General features: G+C 42.7%; 1 protein-coding gene across 1 annotated transcript in view; it reads right to left on the reverse strand.

The window, feature by feature from the left end:
- The window catches only part of LOC138463764 (extracellular calcium-sensing receptor-like), a 169,587-nt gene that overhangs the window by 47,007 nt on the left and 103,685 nt on the right, over positions 1-18,895 (reverse strand). The window contains exon 7 of the mRNA XM_069607213.1: positions 14,453-14,747. Within this exon, the coding sequence (XP_069463314.1) occupies positions 14,453-14,747 (295 nt within the window). The remainder of the gene's footprint in view (positions 1-14,452; positions 14,748-18,895) is intronic.

Genomic DNA, 18,895 nt, shown 5'->3' on the forward strand with positions numbered 1-18,895 from the left:
TTCATGTCCCCACAGGAACGTAACCTGGCACCTTTGTCAGAAAGAGAAAGATCAAGATGAACAATGATCTGCATGCCGTCTGCGTTAAGAGTAACAGAGGAAGCCTTGTGATAGGATGAGTTTGACAAGAAGCTGAACGTAGACATTAAATAAGACCGATAGCTGACCCTTGGGGGACCCGTAAGTGATGTAGGTTGGAACCAAAGGAAAAGGGGGAAGGGAAAGAGACTGAGTGCGGTCTGACAAAAAAAGAGTGGAACCAGGCCAGAACAACACCGGAAAAGCTGGCCACAGCAAGACCACATTTTCGATCGTATCAAAGGTGGGGGAAAGGTCAAGCAAAATCAGGGCTCACACGCCGCCTTGGTCATACAGTTGAGCTAGATCATCCACAACTGTGACAAGCACACTCTCCGTGTCATGTTCTGGCATGAAGCCAGATTGGGAGGGGTAAAAAAAGAGTATTGTTCCAAAAAAGTGTTATGCAAAGGACCAATTTAAGATTCCAAGTATTTAATCATGAAAGGAAGAAAAGAAATGGGGCAAGAATTTGCTGGAATGTTGGGGTCCAAGGTTGGATTCTTCAAAAGTGGTACTACCAAAGCGTTTCAATGCAGGGGGTATGACACAAGATGAACAGATGCGATTAACTGCTTAGGTCAGTTGAGTCAGTAGCGGAGCCAATTATGAAATTGACTCTTTCACTATCAAGAGGGGAATGGGATCAGTCGGTGAAATCGACCTCAGTCTAGTAGTGGCAGACATATGGGGTCATTACGACCCAGGTGCTAAGTACGCCAACTTTACCACCATGGTGTAAACTGCGTTTACACCATGGTGGATGGCGGATTTACCGCCCCATTCCAAGGTGAGTGGGGCGGTAAATCCCCATTTCCCATTTTCCCTTCCCCATTCCCATTTTTGCCCCATAGGGCATAATGGGAGTGGGGAAGGCGCTAATTACGCCACCGTAAATTACGGTGGCGTAATTAGCATCATGGCGGGTTAGCGCCATGGATTTTAACGGCTGCTAAATGCAGCCGTTAAAATCAGAATCAGGCGTTAAGGGTTAACGACGGCGTTAACCCTTAACGCCTGGGTCGTAATGAGGCCCATAATGTCCGTAGGCAAAAAAAACAGGGAAGGAGGACCAGGTCTGAGTATAATTATCACTAATAAACCCAATTGTTGGCACCAGGGGCCTCAGACCGGAGGAAGCAATATGTTCAAGAACAGTAGCGATTTTCTCAGTGATGTAGGATGAAAGAGAATCGAAAAGAGATTGAGAAGGCAGGATTCCTTTAGAAGGGACTGCCGAAAGAAAGCGTACCAGTTAAAAAAACGTCCTTAGGGCAGTTCACAGAGAACTGAACCTGCTGTGTGTAATCAACCCATTTCGCTTCCACAATCGCCTTACGGTTAATAGCGTAAGATTGCTTAAATGTAGCCTTATCTGCTTTGCTGTAGGTGAGGCGCCATGTGCGAGCTTGCCTCCGAGCCAAAAGAAGAGATCTAAGATGGCCATTGAACCGAGGCTCCGAAGGTCGGGACCTTGGCTTAGATACTTTAAGATGATCAAGAGAATTCACTGTAACAATGAGAGCTTGATTAATACAATTTAAATCAAGATCTTGGTGCTCCAAACAGTAATCTGACATCAGATTAGTAATATGGGAGCCAGAGATTGTGCGTCAATTACGACAGGGTACAGGCCGCAGCGTCCAATTCAAAAGAGGGCAGCCTATGTTCAAGGTAAAAGGAACTATAAAGTGGTCACAAAAGGAAGAATAAACAGTAACAGTGCGATATTATGCAAATGTAAGATCCAGGGTGTTACCAAGTTGGTGAGTGGAACCCACTACCAATAGAGAATGCGAGAGATCAGTCATGGATGAAATAAATCAGTGAGACAAAGCCTCAGGGTGAGTTTTAAGTTTAAAGTTAAATCACAAAGAATTATAAAATGGGATTAGCGAAACTGTAAAGTTGCTGCTAATTCTAGGAAAGGCTTCTTTGGAGTGTCTTTAGATATTGATGACAGTAGCCAGTTTGCAGAGATCTCAAGTTGCTCCTTTACAGGCGTAAGGTGCTGAGCTAGCTTTGTTTATGACGTTTACAAGACTTTGCATTCTAGTACTTGTACTCCTATAAAAGGAAACTAACACTACAAGTAAAGTATTACTCTGTAGCAGAATAGAAACATGTTCTACTGCCAATCAAGTGAATTAATCGCTTCGTCTGAGTACACACCTATGTCCAAAAAGAGACAGGCATTACATTGCTGTGTGTTTGTGCTTTCCTGTGTCACTTCCGGAGGTATTGTACAGTCATTATGCTAATTTGTCACCCCACTTACTAGTTTTGGCCATTAGGTGGTGCTTACGCACCTCATATAGACTGAACTTATGGCATAGAAATATGAGACCAGCGATGCTATGATGAGGGGATCACCCAGCTTGTTAGCATTGTTTGTTTATTTACTCACTCATTGGTTAGCCATGGCCATGCTAATTCCTATAGCTGTTCCCACTCCCAGCCTGCCACTCCCCACCAAACACTCATCTTAGAGCTAGCTCTACCACGTAGTAACATCAAACTTTGTGCTGCAAATAGACCGACAGTGCTATTTCAAAGCAGCCTTCTAAGAACAAATGGCTTAACTGGAGATTTAAATGCACTACTGCTGTAATACACTTGTCTTAAACAAGAGAGCCCCTTGCCACATGATTTGTAAAATAATGTGTATCCTTGCATCTGTTCCTTGTACCAAAGTTCTGCTAAACACAGGCATTGGAAAAACACATCATTTTTTGCTTTTGTGTAGGTGTTGTGTTAACACCTGCTAGGCAGTGCTATCATGTACCCAGTTACTCGCGGCTACCTATGGGTATGCAGTACCATTATGGCAGCACCTGGCAAATGCCTATGCCATGCCTACTCAAACCTAAAACAGTTGGCTTTGTCAAAGGTTGTTATTTATGGACTTCTTCAATAAAGGTGATTTTCTCAGCCGCATGAGGAGGAATGTTGCATCTCTTGACAAACTTGGAAGGAGGCCGACACAACCAGCTAGCTAGGAGGTTTACAATTATCCTAGTATAAGGTAAAGAGACCTGAGAGGAGAGGAGTTCTGGCATCACATGTTAAGCTGCCACAATGAGCAGCAGCTGACACTTCACAGTGAATTGAAATAATACTCTTACTTTTTCTGATTATTTTCATGAACAATTTCTCCCTGAAGTTCACAGTCATTGGCCAATAAGAAAACACATATATCCCACCTTGTGCATTTATTGCATTGCTGCAGTTTTACACAAATAAAGACCTGCATATAGGCGTGCATATTAAAATAGGTGGTCAGCTGGTGATGAAATAGATTCATGTTAAACTGCTAGAAATATGAGGTGGCCCCAAATTACGGGTTGCATATTTGTTGATACAGTTCCGACATACAGGTTCACGTATGTCTATATAACTGCTCGAGGACATGAATTGTCGTTGAGGGTCCAATGACGTCGAGTATTAAAGGAGGGATGTGGGAATTGGGGACTGTTCTGCCTAATGTGGTAGAAATAAAGTGCTCAGCAATGCAGAAAGATATGGAAAGTCACCTCAGAGTTCCTTGACCTTATAAGGAAAGCCTTTTGTAACTTGCAATTGCCTTACCAAATACAATGGTGGGGAGGCCGGGGGTTGGCTTACTTAAATATAATAAATAATCTAGTGCGTGGACAGTTTAAGGTATTTTGGGCTCCATTGAACGCTTGGTGTTAATGGTAAAAACTAAGCATACTTTTAAAATTCACTATTTTTAAAATGCAACCTATTTACAGGTTGAAATCATATGGGATATTTATAGCAACGAGTATATAGAACATATTGCTTGGGATAAATATTGGACATTTACCCCATGCATATATTCACATATATATGAACTCTACTTTAGACCGCAATACATTTCAATATCAACTGGAAAAATAGAACATGTGGTCCTATTAGAGCCCCCACATTAGAGCCCTTGGTCGCATAAAGCTCAAGGTGCATGCCTAGTGTTGCAATGCCTCCAAACCTATGCCCTAACAAGCATGTTGTGGACTCTGCATCCCAGTAACCAATCCTGGCTTTCCCCATTTGCATAAACATGGGCAATCACCTTATCTTAGAGAGTGCACTTAGCTCACTTATTTGGTCAAAATGAACTTTGGAAAAAAGGTGATTCCTAATACTAAGCACCATATTAAATCAAACACATATTTCACAAAGGTAAGTCAATTCCTAGTTACGAGAGCATATTAAGTCTTAACTGTGTTAAACCAGAATGTTTTATTTTATCCTTATGATTGATGGCATGCTGCACTTCAATTAATGACTTATGTTATTTGTATCTGATCCATATACATTTGAATGGCTCTGTGTACAATTCTAATGCAGTTGTTTAGAGGTGCACAAATGTCTGCAGCCCTGGGAACAATGGACTGGTGGTGGCGCTCAGCGGTAGCAACTCACCTTTTGAAGTGGGGAGGCAGAAATATTTCCCTAAATACTGTGGATGAGCAAAGCATGGATCTGTGAACCCAACAAGAAGGCTTGAAAGGGTATTCAACCATGATGTTGTTTTAAGAAAATTGAATGAATTGATCCATTTTATAGCCCATTTTCTTTGAAAATTTAAATAAAAAGCCTTTCTTGCAGTCAGTTCTGGTACAATATGTAATCAAATACTTGAGATGCAAGGTCACTCCTATGTGGTATACATGTGGATGCCTCAAACTATGTTCAGCTCTATCATAACGTTGTGTGCACAAAAGAAACCAAAGATGCACAGTACAGACATATATATATATATATATATATATATATATATATATATATATATATATATATATATATATATGTGCTACATTACTGACAGTGCCTGATACAGTTTGCCACTCCAGCACTTTAAAACATGTCCATCAAAAACCATATGCAAGTAGACATTACATCATTTTTAGTTTAGGCTATTGGTGTCATAAACATGTCTTACCAGGCCTTGCTTCAGGAACTCGATTGACAAGTGCCTCCGTGTCTTTCACTGAAGTCATTGGTAAAGCCACTGAAGTCCAGTTTAAAACATGCATTGACAAAGCCAACATTTTTGGCTTGTGCGTACGTTTTAAGCTTTTGCCAGGCACTGCTTTAAGATGCCCAGGCACCCGCACCATTTTGCACCAGCTGCCAACAATGGGTGGTTAATACAACTTCGGCTGTCCTCGCAAGTGCTTTTCCAATGCCTACACCAAAGGCCAAACTGTTGGCATTGCCAATGCTTGTTGTGTATCTAGTTGAGCGCTGAATAATTGCTTTCTCACTTTATAAAAGGTCCCAAATTCTTATAGTGCACAGAAACCTATTGCCATTTGGTTTTCGCTTAAACGAAAGTAGCTGTTTAAAGGTAAGGTAAGGTTTCTCTGTCTTCATTTGGTTGGTTTCATTTTCACTCGTCACTGTGGTGTCCGTCATGCTTTAATATCCCGTCCTTTTCGACTGTTTTTCTCTTATAGTTCGGTGGTGCTCCCAGACGATCTGTGGATAATCAGTTACCGATGACAGCAACTTCCTCTCACTGTGTGGAAACGGAAGTCTGCGGTGCAGCAGAGGGTCCTTTTCTTTGCTCTCCCCTGTCAGAGTCCTTGTGAAGAGTGTGATGAAGGGAGTTTAGGGGCCGGATCTGGCCAGCAGGCCCTATGTTTGACACCCCAGACCTAGAGCCATTCTGTGCTACTCAGTTCCAAGATGTGCTTCTGTACATAGTGACAGCCAATGGTATCACAATGATATGCTATCCATTGCATGTTATTTGCTACCTACTGCCCTTGTGTGTTCTTCCTAGCATAATTCTGTGGTGCCTGCTGCCAAGGTGTGGCACCTTACTTTATTAGATGCTACACTGCGCAACCCAGTGACAATCTTTTGCCATCCTGTGGCAGCTCTGACAATCGTGTTCTTCCTAGCTCCATGATGCCATATCTAGTACCATTGTGTATTACCCATATCATTTGGTAGTACCTGATGCTGTTATGTACTTCCTAGTGCCATTCTCTGCTTCATAGTGGAATTCTGCACTGATCAGTGCCATTATGTAGTACTTAGTGCAATCAATTCTTGTATCATTCTGTAATGCCTTCTGCCAATTCATGCCAAATAGTGCCATCCAGTGAGAACTATCTACTGGCATTCTGTGTTGTGACTGGCTTTCTGTGCTCCTAAGTGAGCGACTGAGCGTACCACTGAAGTTGGAAATCTGAAAGCGGTGAATGTTGTGGTATTCCGATCCATGAGAACATCCAATGTTCTCTGCCACTAGAGAGTCAGAATTTGTTTTTTTCACTATGAATCTAAATATTTCAAATTGCTGGAATTTAAATAATCTGAATGGAGCATATGTTCAACATTCACACAGTCTATGAGTAGTTTAAGCCTTCTACTATTGCCACCGCTTGGATTCCCATATGTGCCCCTCAGTGATGCCAACTCAGTGGTATCACACGTCAATTGCCATTCCTAGGGTCCCAGGAACTTCTCTATATTTTTTGTCCACCAGGGCTCTCTATCACTGTGATCTAGGTAGTGAGACTTAGCCAACACTACCCACCCTCCAATAGGATGCAGGCTTCCCAGTGTGCTTGCCATTGTAAATGGATACCCATGTGGTGGCAGAGAAAACTATCCACAAGTTGCATTAGAAAGTCAGTGTGGAAGGATCTTAATGTGTTTTAGATAAACAACTGTACACATGTCATCTTTAAGATACATCTTAAAAACCTCTGAAACAACTGTACACATATCATCTTCAAGATACATCTTAAAAACATGGAAACATATAAAAATCTATATAATTAAAATAAAATAAAATAAAATCATACAGCTTTTATAAGACCTATACAATTCTAGGTGATTCATTTCATACAATTCATTAAACAAATCAACTAAAAACTCATTCAATTCAAATTCAGAATCATATCATACATTTAGGAACAACTTCGGCCCCTATTACAAACAAACAAATAAAAAAATATATTAACAAGTGTTTCATTCAATCTCCTCAGAATACATACACCCATGCTTTAATTGTTCAGCTGCTGCTAGCCACACTCTATACAAAGCTATAGGTAGGGTTTTGCTCTTAGTGTTGAGACAACGCTTCCAAAAGGAGGATCCCCTAATTGTATCAAGATTCTGCACTTATTCACCAAGGAAGTTCATATATGTGGGACCCAAAGCACAACACTCAGTCAAAATGTGTTTCAGCGTTTTCTGACAAATTCGTCTAGTCCTTTCGATTGTTGCGATCAAACGTTCGGGCCCAATACAGAGATTGATATGGAACAGGAATACAAATCTCCTAACATTCCTGCTGGGAGAGATGACCAGATGACCAAATACGAGTGTGGGTTCTTAAATGTATGGATCATCTCGGTCACATACGCATAGCTCTTTAGTGTGGCCAGATGTGAGACATTTTCACTCTAGTCCCATAGAACAATCTTACTCTACAGGGTCTTTGCTACAATATGGTACTCCTCATCCCAATTCGATGTCCACCCTATAGTTTCGAACAGATTAGCAATGGAACTCTCATATTTAGTGGTTTCTTCAACTTCTGAGAGTTGACAATCCAATGAATATAAAGAATGCCCCTCTAAACTATGTTTGATGTTAAGATACAGCAGGGCACGTTTCTTCAAAACCAACGAGTGCAGGGGAATAAGTCCCAGTTCCAGACGAATAATGGATATAGCGACACAGGAGGGAAGTCCCAGTAATTTCCTCCAAAACCTCCCTTCAATTCGTTGTAACCACATTAGATCCATAATTGTAAGGCTTTCTAACCCGCGTGCGATAGCTGGAACAAAACATTGCAGATACAATCTACGCACACCCTCATATGAAAAGCCACCAGTTCTTCTAACAAACTGCTCAATAAGAGAGGTCATCTGGACGGCTTTCGTCTTTTAACAAGCAATACAGACCTTATGACCCCTCTGCTGGTCCAGCTCAATGCCCAGGTATTTGTATTGTTCATTATAGTGAATTACTATGGCCTTTAAACAAAGCCTAGGGTGGGCAACATTCTTTGAGGTAAACAATATCATCTGAGTTTGGTTATGATTAAATTCCAACAGATTGGCCTTGGCGTAATCCCAAAGGGCAGCAGCTACTCGAATTAGACCCCCAAATGTATGGTCCATGATTGCGAGATCGTCTGCATAGGCTAGAAACCGGCAGTGAGCGGAACCAACTGTAGGGAGACAAACCCCAGCCACAGCTACTTAAGTTAAATCTGCCGGGTATAAGTTAATTAGCAAGGGAACCAACGCGCACCCTTGCTTAACTCCATGCACTATAGGGATTGGGTCCGTGGCCATCCAACCTCACCCGAATCACCGTATTCTCATGCAGAAGCCTTAAAAAGTAAAGAATGTGAGTCGGGCACTGATATGGTTCAGTTTTACCCATACCCACCCTATGCAGACTGAATCAAACACAGATTGAAAATCTATAAACAATGCGTGCAGGCCCAGAGAGTCTTTAGTACGAGCATTCTCAATCAGATGATCCATCAACCTGAGATTATGGGTCGTTGAGTAACCCTGAGGAAAACCACTCTGGAACCTGTCCAAAAGCCCCACCTTATCAACCCATCTCTGAAGTTCCCTCAGTATGAATAACGCACATATCTTTCCTGTTGAGTCACGCATGGATAATAAGCGATAGTTACTTGGCAGTAGAGGGGATACATTTTTTTTAATACTGCAACTAATATTGAAGCTTGCCAGGAGGTTGGTATTCTTCCCTCCAAGAGAACCTTTAAAAAGAAAACTCATTGGGAAGTGCATTTGGGCCCAGAGCCCTAGAGGATTTTAACCTACTTATTCTCAACTGAATATCTTCCTTATCAATAATGAAATCTGAGTCCGGAAAATAGGTACCAACAGCCCCATCCATAGAAAGCTCAATTACTGGGGGGTCTCCTCCCCAAATATTCCGTCCATTGATTCTCATTGATGGGATTAAGAGTCTTCCATTCAACACAACCCTTAGCTTCCCCCAATAGTGCCCAAATACTCTTCGAATTGCCACTAATCAGGACCCAACCATTCTCTGCCAATGGAACCCCGTGTAAGAATATCGCCACTTTCGGACCCTGTTCCAGCATGAATTCTTTACCTTTTTCATCTCACGGAGTTCGTCCCCTAGGGATAAACATTTGGCCTTAATTCTGCACAGCACTCTGTGCATCATTCGCTTCCTGTCCCTAACTACCTTATCATAATTCTTACACTCTTTACCAGTTTTAACCAAAGCAAGGGGATAATAATTTGCATGTTGCTCGGAAAATTTACAGAACCAAGCTCCAATTTCCTCCATGTCTTTCAACCTAATAGCTGCAGGGAAAAGTAAGCCAGCAGCAATTGTAAACTGCTTTGCCCGGTCAATGTTCTTACTTGACCACCTAATTCGGTTACCAGAATGCGTAACTTTAACTCTATCTATACCCCTTTCATGGTTAAACGGGCCACTCATCTTAAGGTTTAACTGAATACACACGTGATCACTCCGATCATTTCTAATCACACGCATATTAGTCACATCGGATGGTGCCTCAATATTTGTGAAAACGTAGTCTAATTTAGCATTCTTTTTCAGAAATTCCAATTGTAATCCCTGGGGTTGTCATCTTCTGTCGGCACCTTAACCATTATCAGATCCCAGCTGTGAGTAAACCTCATCCACTCATCTCCTTCCCCATTAGAAACGATTGTTTCATCAAAGTGCGACTTTCCGATGAACCTTCCACCAACAGCGCTCTTAACAAATACAATGACAGTTTAGGTCACCAGCTAACACTATAGTTTCATTATTAGTTTCCTTAAACCATGACATAAAGAGAACCTGCAGTGCATCTTGAAATGGCACTGTGTAGGTAGCACTTGGGGGATTGTATATATTTACAATAAATATGCGCCCAGCCCCCTTCACCTTAGATTTTATGACCTCAATGGGCAGAATATGAGCAGAAGCAGCCACCTCTATTCTCCCGGAGTCAATACTATGAATGGCACCCGTCAGCAGACCCCCATAGTAGCAGCCCCTTTCGCCTTACTTTAGTGCCACTTGATAGATGGTGTAGCCTTCAATGAAAACATCTGTTATTCTAAAATTCTGAACGGCTGAAAAGTTCGACCAAATCACGGTGCTGGGGGCTGCAGGGATGTCCCCCGCACTCTTGCTCACTATATTGTGAGCAGTGGTTGCCCCCACAAAAATGCCATCCGCCCAAAAAAGTAAATGTTAAAAAGAATGGCTGCATGGGGTGTCTCCGGCAGCTGTCCCAAAAATAAATAAAAGGAAAGGACCCTGCTCTGCCGGTTCCCGATCACTGAAGTGAAAGGGAAAGATGTTGCAGGAACGCAAGGTAAGTAGGGGATTAGGGTGTGTTGTGGGTGGGGGTATGGGCCGGGGTGGGGTTGTTGGCTGGGGTTTGGCCAAGTTAGAAATGTTCAGGGGAGAAAAGACCTAAGGTTATTTTGAAAAAATGATCTTATGTTTTTCTCATTCGAACATTTCTAATTCGGTCTTTGAACCCCGATCGCTCACACTCATGGGTAGTTGGTTAATAGAAGGCAAAGAAGGATCCTCCATGTTAATATCCTCCTTAGCCAGATCCCTTATACTATTAAGACTTGACTATTGCAATGCCCTCTTTGCCGGAACTTCTTCCAGTAATTTAAAGAAACTTCAAGACCACATCTCGACTGCCAGAAGGAATGCCCACTGGCTCCCTATCAGAGAGAGAATCCACTTCAAAAGTCTCACCATCACACACTAATGCTTAGCCAATAATTCCCCTAAATACCTCACCAAGAAATTTAAGAAAATGCAAGCGAACAGACCAACTAGAACTTCCCTGGCGAACTTGCTTCTGACATCCAAAATAAAAACTCCAAAAATTGGAAGGACGTAGCTTTCCTCTAGTAGCAGCCAAACACTGGAATGCCCTACCTGCCCAACTCAGAGCTCATACCTCCTACTGGTCATTCAGGAAAAAATTCAAAAACCTGGTTGTTCACGCTAGACAATTAACATTAACATAGCCCATGCCCTGAGGATGACACCGGGATACAGTAACCTATTTTTACTTCCCCCAAAGCAACTGGTGCATTGTTCCCTTTGTGACCTATGTCTGTCTGCAACAGCACCCTGATGCCTACGGGTTTGGTACACTATACAAATGCACAAATAAATAAATAAACTATCCACATCAATGTCTACTCCACAGCTAAAGAGATGAGCCTGAACACTTCAGGGAAGCATGGCCATGGGCGCCATCCTACAATGGATAGCGGTAACATTCGGATATGCACATTCCAAAGGTAAAAAAAACTCAACATCTTCCAAAACCGATACTCGGAATTGAGGAATTTGCCTTACGAGTGCCGAAATGAAGAAAGACTGAGCCACATATTTCGCTTATTCTGGTTTAAGTTTTTACCACCAGCTTGGTATCTTTCAAATCAGTCTTGGTTTTCAAGTGTACCTTAGCCCATTCCCTACTCAATGAAATCAGCTTTTTCGCCACTTCCCTTGAAACTGGATTAGGGGTGGATGTGTCTTCCAGCTGGCCCCTACCCTGGGCACTTTCGTTGCGTTCCAGCACTGAGTTGGCTAAGTCAGAATCCGAATACACAACTTCCGTCGGCTCATTCTCCACTAACCAGCTTGTCAATGTTCCCAGATGTTTAGAGCAACATTTCTTGTCACGTGCCGCCTTCCTCTGTAATTTTTTTGATCTTTTAGTTTTTTCAACAGTTGGACTCAAAGCCTCTACCAGGGAGATTTGTTTGCTGGGCCGCCACTCTCTTGGCCAGGTGCCTCTGTTCCATTGAAAACATATTTCAGATGAGATCGATATACTGATTGGGGGATCCTGATTGGCCAGCTCCTTGTCTTCTTGCTCCCTTTGAACGTCCTCACTGCCCCCTCAGTAGTCATCTCAGCAGGCCTAATATCTGTGGGATCTGGAACAGTCACCAAATTGTTCTGTCCAACGGAAGTGTTTCCTTGGTTCCCATGCTGAGTGACAGTATCGTGGATTCTCCCGCATAATTTTAACATAATTTTCATTGCAAAGTAAAAGTCAGACAAAGGTGATTGAATTTCAGAGATTGAAACTTCCGTATGAACAGACTCCACAGATTGAATATTCGAAGAGGAGTGAGCCATCAGATTTGGGGAAGCCGATAGTCACTGTGAAACCTCTATTATGCCCGGGCTGACCTCCGTTCTTACCACCTGCGCTTCCACAAATATAGTTGATCCAACACTAGGCACCACCATTTCCTCCGTACCCACCATGCTCTGTAGTAGAGCAAAGCAGAGGTCTAGCAAAGAATTGTTGTCAATGTTGTCCAATGATAGAGGATCTTGGCTCTTTGACCCTTGATTGGAGACATTGGTATGACTTGTTATTTCCGCTGTTACAACTGCATTGGTAACTAATTCAGTGTCAAAGAAAGAAGTTATCTTCCCTTAGTCTTTGGACATATTGCTGACTGACCTAGTCGACAGTGCTGGATGACTTTTGGACAAACCCTGAGTAGGAGTTGAGATAATATTATTAGTCACCACAGCCCCTTTCCACAGATTATAACTTACCTATTTGGACTTCATTTTGCTAGGCATTACCATCAGGATTATACAATTGTGTAAATTAAGTCATCATTCTAACGTGCCACAGACTTGCTTCTACTGAATCTGCAAGGTCCGCTGATCGCCAGACCACCAGACAGCCTGTCAGCACTCACCCAATGTACTCTGTCGAATGCGCGCGTGCCGAATGCACGCGCTCCACTGTTTTTATGTGGTTCTGCGCTGGAACGGCGGACTTGGTCTTCTAGCCAATAGAATGAATGAATGCCGTTGTATGAACGTTCCCGCAGTGAATTCATGTTGAATTAGCTCTGCCGCCCTGTATTAAAAATGTAGATCGTCGGTGCTAAACAGCCTGGCAGCACTGCAGCCTGACCGCACTCACCCAATGCACTCCATCCAATGTGTGCACATGTATCTTTATGGAATACACTGCACCTTTCCAACAGAATATAATTAAGCCTAATAGACCAACAGAGAGGTCACCATATTGGGATAGTGACACTGCGTAACTGACACACCTGCCAAGTTATTGCTTGAAGCCAAGCCGAGGGGTGTAAATAGGTGAAGTGCTGGGTCATGACCCCAAGTAACAAGTGTTCACTACCAATTGTGCGGTCTATACAACTATTTGCACATGGATTTCTGCAACTTAAAAGGAAAATTAATGATTTTAGTTCGCTGCTCAATCTGGAAACTTGGATAATGAGGTCTCAACACGAATTCCGAGCATTCTGATTGGCTGGTTTGAGGTAGACAAGTAAATCCATGTGCTAATCGAGATATAATGCAGGCTGGAGGGCCGAACCTGTTGGAAATGGCCTCCTGCATGAGGAAAGTGAGGATGCTTTATGAGGTCGGCAGTGATCTTACCAACAGTGGCTGCTGCCTTCAAAGCACCTGCAATGAAAAGATGCAAGAGATAAGGGTGATTTTTGGAAACGTTTTCCTTTGATGCAAGCACTGCTATGCCTGATGTCACACGTAGGATCAAAGGAACTCACTGACCCAAGAAAAGATGGCTGCCACAGGGGAAGTCACAGGGCTTTGTGTGGAACCACATCTCACTTTCATTAGAGTTTAAAGGGGAACCAGATCAGAGATGTGAGACCAGAGGCCAGTGGTGGTGGGTGGGTGAGTGAGTGAAGTTGTCTTTCCAGTAGGTACGGGTTGGTAGGCATGAACATGATATGATATGATATGATATGGCATTTGTAACGCGCCTATACACAAGTGTTTCAAGGCGCGACAAGGCAGGGAGGGGAAACAAGGGGAGACAGACAAACGATCCTACTAGGCCAGGTGTCATTCAGATCGCGCAAGTGCATTGGTAGAGGGGACGGGAAAAAGTGCAAGGGGGAAAGGGACAGGGGAAAGTGCAGTACAAAGTGATTAGTAAAATACAAGATAAATAGTAAGGGCCAGCTGGTGGCAAGTGCAGTATAAGTGCAGACAAGTGCTGGGAAGGGGGCTGTAGGGATACAGAGACAGTCCCGCAGTGCAGGGGTTGCCAGGGAGGCAGTGCAGGGGAGAGTGGCTGGGCCAAGGACCGAGATTTGTGAGTGGCCCAGTTGCTGATAACATAACAGAGGCAGTGCCGTGACTGTGCTTTGTGAACTAACTCGAGTGTTAGACAGCTCAGGCTTGTACCGGTGAAGAGAGACCGCGTTCTCTAACACCTGATGGGCTAAGTACACCAACCAGCATGCTAATTTGATTTATGAATGTAATCCCGTGCCCATGCAGCCATTCATTTTACCTGTGGAAGCCTGTAGAGTCCCAAGAGTTGGGCCATGGCCACTGTTTGGGCCATGCCAGCATCTCCAATGATGGCCAACACACGTGAATGGTAGTGCTGGCACTGGTAGTTGAGAACAGCTTTCCCTTTGCCCTCTCTTAGCCGTGCGATGCCATCCAGTGCCCTTCTCACAGTGTTGCAAGAATCGATGATGCCAAGTCCCATGGTGAGGTTGGGCAGGAGAGCGGGATTATGGTTAATCTCGTCTATGGTAAAAAGCATGGAGAGGACCCAAGGGTAGGACCTGAAGCCAAAACTGGGAAAATAGAGAACAGTGCATTGAGAACTCCAGTATTGGAAAATGTACATACATAGAACAGTAGCAGAAGTGAAGACCATTACAGATAAGACCCAACCCTAAAACGTATTTTATATATTAAAAAAAACACTTCAACCACAGGAGCAAAACACTGCATGCTAAGAGTTAAGAACTAGGAAAATGAGAAATTAATTGGTGAGAAAGTGATACAGACTCACAAAGATCTGCCACTTTTAATCTTTCTTACATTTAAAACATACTCCTTTGTCTTTTGTTTTCTGTTTGCCACTAATATGCTTCCCCTCAAGCAGCCCCCCATCTATATATTTTGCAACAATGGTCAGATCTATGTAAAAGTGTTGCAGTTCACAAGCGCTTGGCATTTTCAACTCTAACTCTTTTTAGATTAGGCTGTAGGAATCCTTCAGCCCTCTGTATGCTCTATGTGGTTGTGCCCATGTCTGTCCTGTTATCTTTTGGCAAGTTGCCAAGTAATGCTCCCGCATGCGTGGACTATAACACCCCTAGAGAAAATCTCATGTCAGTAAGAAAGAAAAAAGGTACTCTCAGAAATGTGAACTAAACGCGGTTTTCTTTGCAATTTTTATTGGTGCTTGCCTCTGATAGAAGGGAACATCATGCATGAAGTAGTCATGTTGGATACTGCATCCTTAGTATATGCAATCCAGGCATATGATAGGAGAAACATGTTTACACAGTTTGTAAGCAGTGTGTCGGCCATGGAACCTTTGACGATGACACCTCACCAAAACCAACATGGAAAAGAGAAAATGTGCTTAGCGAGGCACAGCTTCACCTCACTGATGAGGCCCAACAAGGCTGAAACACGTGTATGCGGTTGCTGTTGGTACTCTTGTTCAGAGAGGAATTGCCATAGAATTTGGTGCTGGACTGGCCATGTGGGTGGGTCAAAGACTGATATGCAAATGGATATTTCCCATCTGTGAAAGGTACAGTGAGCAAAAAGCATGTGCTGCAAACTCTCATCTCAGATCAGGTTATAATGCCATGTTCTTTCTGTGGAGGAGCTCCTGCTACCTTTTTTTAAATAAAGCTCATTCATGTCTGCACCTCTTAGGATATTTCTTTAAAAGGGAATGGGGTAAACATGTTCCATGGTGACATTTGAACTACAAAAAGCAAATTGATTTTGTGCTTAACACAATAGGAGATCAACATCGTTCACCTATAACACACTGGTGGCCATTTTGCAGTTAGCGGTTCGTAAGAAGGCAGGCATAAAACATGTATGCATGCATTTGACTAACCGGATCATTTTAATGGATTTGCTTTGTAGAGTGTGGGCATAGATCATAAGTTTTGAATCTGCCACTCCCATCCACATCCCATGCAAATCCTATAGCATCTCGGTCAGCTTCACCTCTTGATGCAGGTGGAGATGCTATCGATTGCCATGTCATCTGCCAGCTTTTTGCACCTACTCAAGGCTAGCTGATTCCTTACTTATCCAGGCAAAATCCCTCCACCCATCCCTCGCCATATGGGTTCTTTGGCCAGAGTCATTTAAGAGTGCATGCATTAAAAGGTGCAAAAAGATGCACAGTAAATCGGACTGCGCAGATTTCTGTGCATTGTTTGCACCTCATATAGCAAATCACATGGCATTGCAGTGAGGGGGGTGCATTCAAATAAGTGCATTTATTTTTATTTTGTTGTTTAAAGCACGGACCTAGCTCGAGAACAGCAGAGCGCTGTACAGTGGGTTGGCCTGCGTTTGGTCTGACATATTTGCCTGTATTGCACAAGGACTTTCAAAATTAGTTCATGTGCAGTTTTTCACATTTGGAGAGGAAAGCTATATTTATTCGTTTTGTTCCTTGTTACGTAAACAGTCAAATAAAAGCAAAAAATCAGCTTGAGTTCATTGCCCTGTTTCAGAACTTTGGCTTTAGTCCATTTTTCCACTTGCATGATAAGAAATACAGGAAATAGTGTGCCTCAGAGTGAGCTGGTGCCACATTACATACTCATTTATTTTTTCCCTAGAGCAGCCATTCATATGTCATAAGGATTGAAGCAACACATGTTTGCCCTGGCTGGCCCCTTTCATGAAAACAGCATATAGAGGGCTATACTACAGAAACGGTGCACTGGTTCAAGTGCAAAGTTGCACTGTATTTGCGATAGGGCAACTAGTGCAAAAAACATTGGGGCCACATTAGAAATAATTTCCGCAGTAACAAGTTCCCTAGTGCTAATACGGAATATTATTAGCACTAGGGCAAACTTTGCCCTGTGGAAACATTTATTGAAAGTCCATGTTTTTTGCACTACGGCAATTTTTGCACTTGTGCTTAAACCATGAAAAAGTGCACTTGTCACTGTGCAAATGTTTCCTAAAATGGCGCCTTTTTTTTGCACTAGCTACTGCGGTACAACTTTGTACTTGTAACGGTGCAACGTTTCTATAATTCGGCCCATGGTGGTAAATGCGTTGGCTACATTCTTAAGCCACATGCAAACTATGTAATTGTTCTACTCCAAACATTCAGTCTACAGCTAACATTTGGCGAACTCAATGTTGTGTTGCTTCAGTGTTTTTATGGACCGTCACAAGAACTTCAATGCCACAGAGCAATATCTCTGTGAAAGAAACGCTAGTGGGTTCCTCAGGATTCTGACCTAACTCTGACTTCATTTAACGTGTATATTGAACAGTTCATGAAATCCAAGCATGCATCCGTGTCCACTGTTACGCCAATGACACACAACTTTAGATTCTCCTCTGAGAAAGTCATGTTCCCAGTACTGAATACCTAAAATGTATCACTGGCGTGTCAGATGGAGAATAATCAAATGGTCTTCTGATGCTTGACAGAAGGAGACTCGACTCTTTCCCCAATAAGTCAACACTATTAACTGTATTCAACATACAATCAGATGACATTGATTCTATTACATATCCCCACCCCTTGAACCAAGACACTGTAGAAATAATCATTCTATCTAGGTTTTTGAAAAACATAGTCTGGCATGAGAGACACAATTTAAAACGAATGGGTCTCTAACTGGAAGACATAAACCACCAACTCCCGTGCAGACCATCGCCCAACAAGCAGATCTGCAATGGCCTTTGGAGGCTGACGTCAAATCCCTTTTACAGCCTTCTGAGCAACATTGTTGCAAATGTACCAAAGCAAATGCTTCCACAACCCTGCAACCAATGCAAGTAACTGAACCTATATTAAAATGGCAGTGAATCAACACAATAACGAATCGAGTGAATATTGCTACCTCACACTAGCAGGGAGATTCACCTCTTAGTCACACTTGTTTGATGGCAGTCTGGAACACAAGGGGTTTCACTCAGCTCCTATCAAACAAGGCACCATTTTTGAACGCCTTTGATGTGGTGCTGTTACAAGATGCCTGGCTCACTATTCAACCAATCTGGGCTGACCATAAAACTGTGTCGATTCTCGCAATAAAGGCAGCCAAAGGTCACCCAGACTCAGGCCTTATGGCGGCAGTCAAAACAAACTCTCAATTCCATCTTGAGTCATGGTTATCGCCTGATCCAGGAATCCAAGTTCTAAAAATCTCGACTGTGAATCCAAACCATCCTTTCTATCGGACGACAGCCATTCTGAATATTTGTTGGATCCCTCTACCCCCAATGAAGCTCTTTTTCCTTCAAAAGTAGAAACAATACTAGACCTAATTCTTCTTGGCCTTATATTAAGACCACCATTATTGCAGGTGATTTCAATATGAACTGTATCTACATCATCAATAGCCAACTCAAGTGTCGAGCAGTAGAATGGATGGCATTGATGAAAATCAGAATATTTGCCATGCTCAATGGCTCAACATCTGATGACTCTCATCTGGCGCACACCTGGGCTAGAGGTTCAAGTGTTTCCACACTAGACTACGTTTATATCTTGTCTAATGCAAACATGAACGTTGCATCCTTTAAAATCTTATCGAATTTGGCAAGTGATCATGACATGCTGGAAACATATTGGACCCCTCATAATCTTCAAATTCCACAATAATATGAAGCCGCTCTTGAACGAAATCCTGATAGAACCCGTCTTAAATGGAATCCACCTCAAATAGCAGCCCTAATACACCATCTTAACCAACTTCTTACATTGATT

This window comes from Ambystoma mexicanum, chromosome 1p, assembly GCF_040938575.1.
Source record: "Ambystoma mexicanum isolate Mex_15411 chromosome 1p, UKY_AmexF1_1, whole genome shotgun sequence".
Classification (NCBI taxonomy): domain Eukaryota; kingdom Metazoa; phylum Chordata; class Amphibia; order Caudata; family Ambystomatidae; genus Ambystoma; species Ambystoma mexicanum.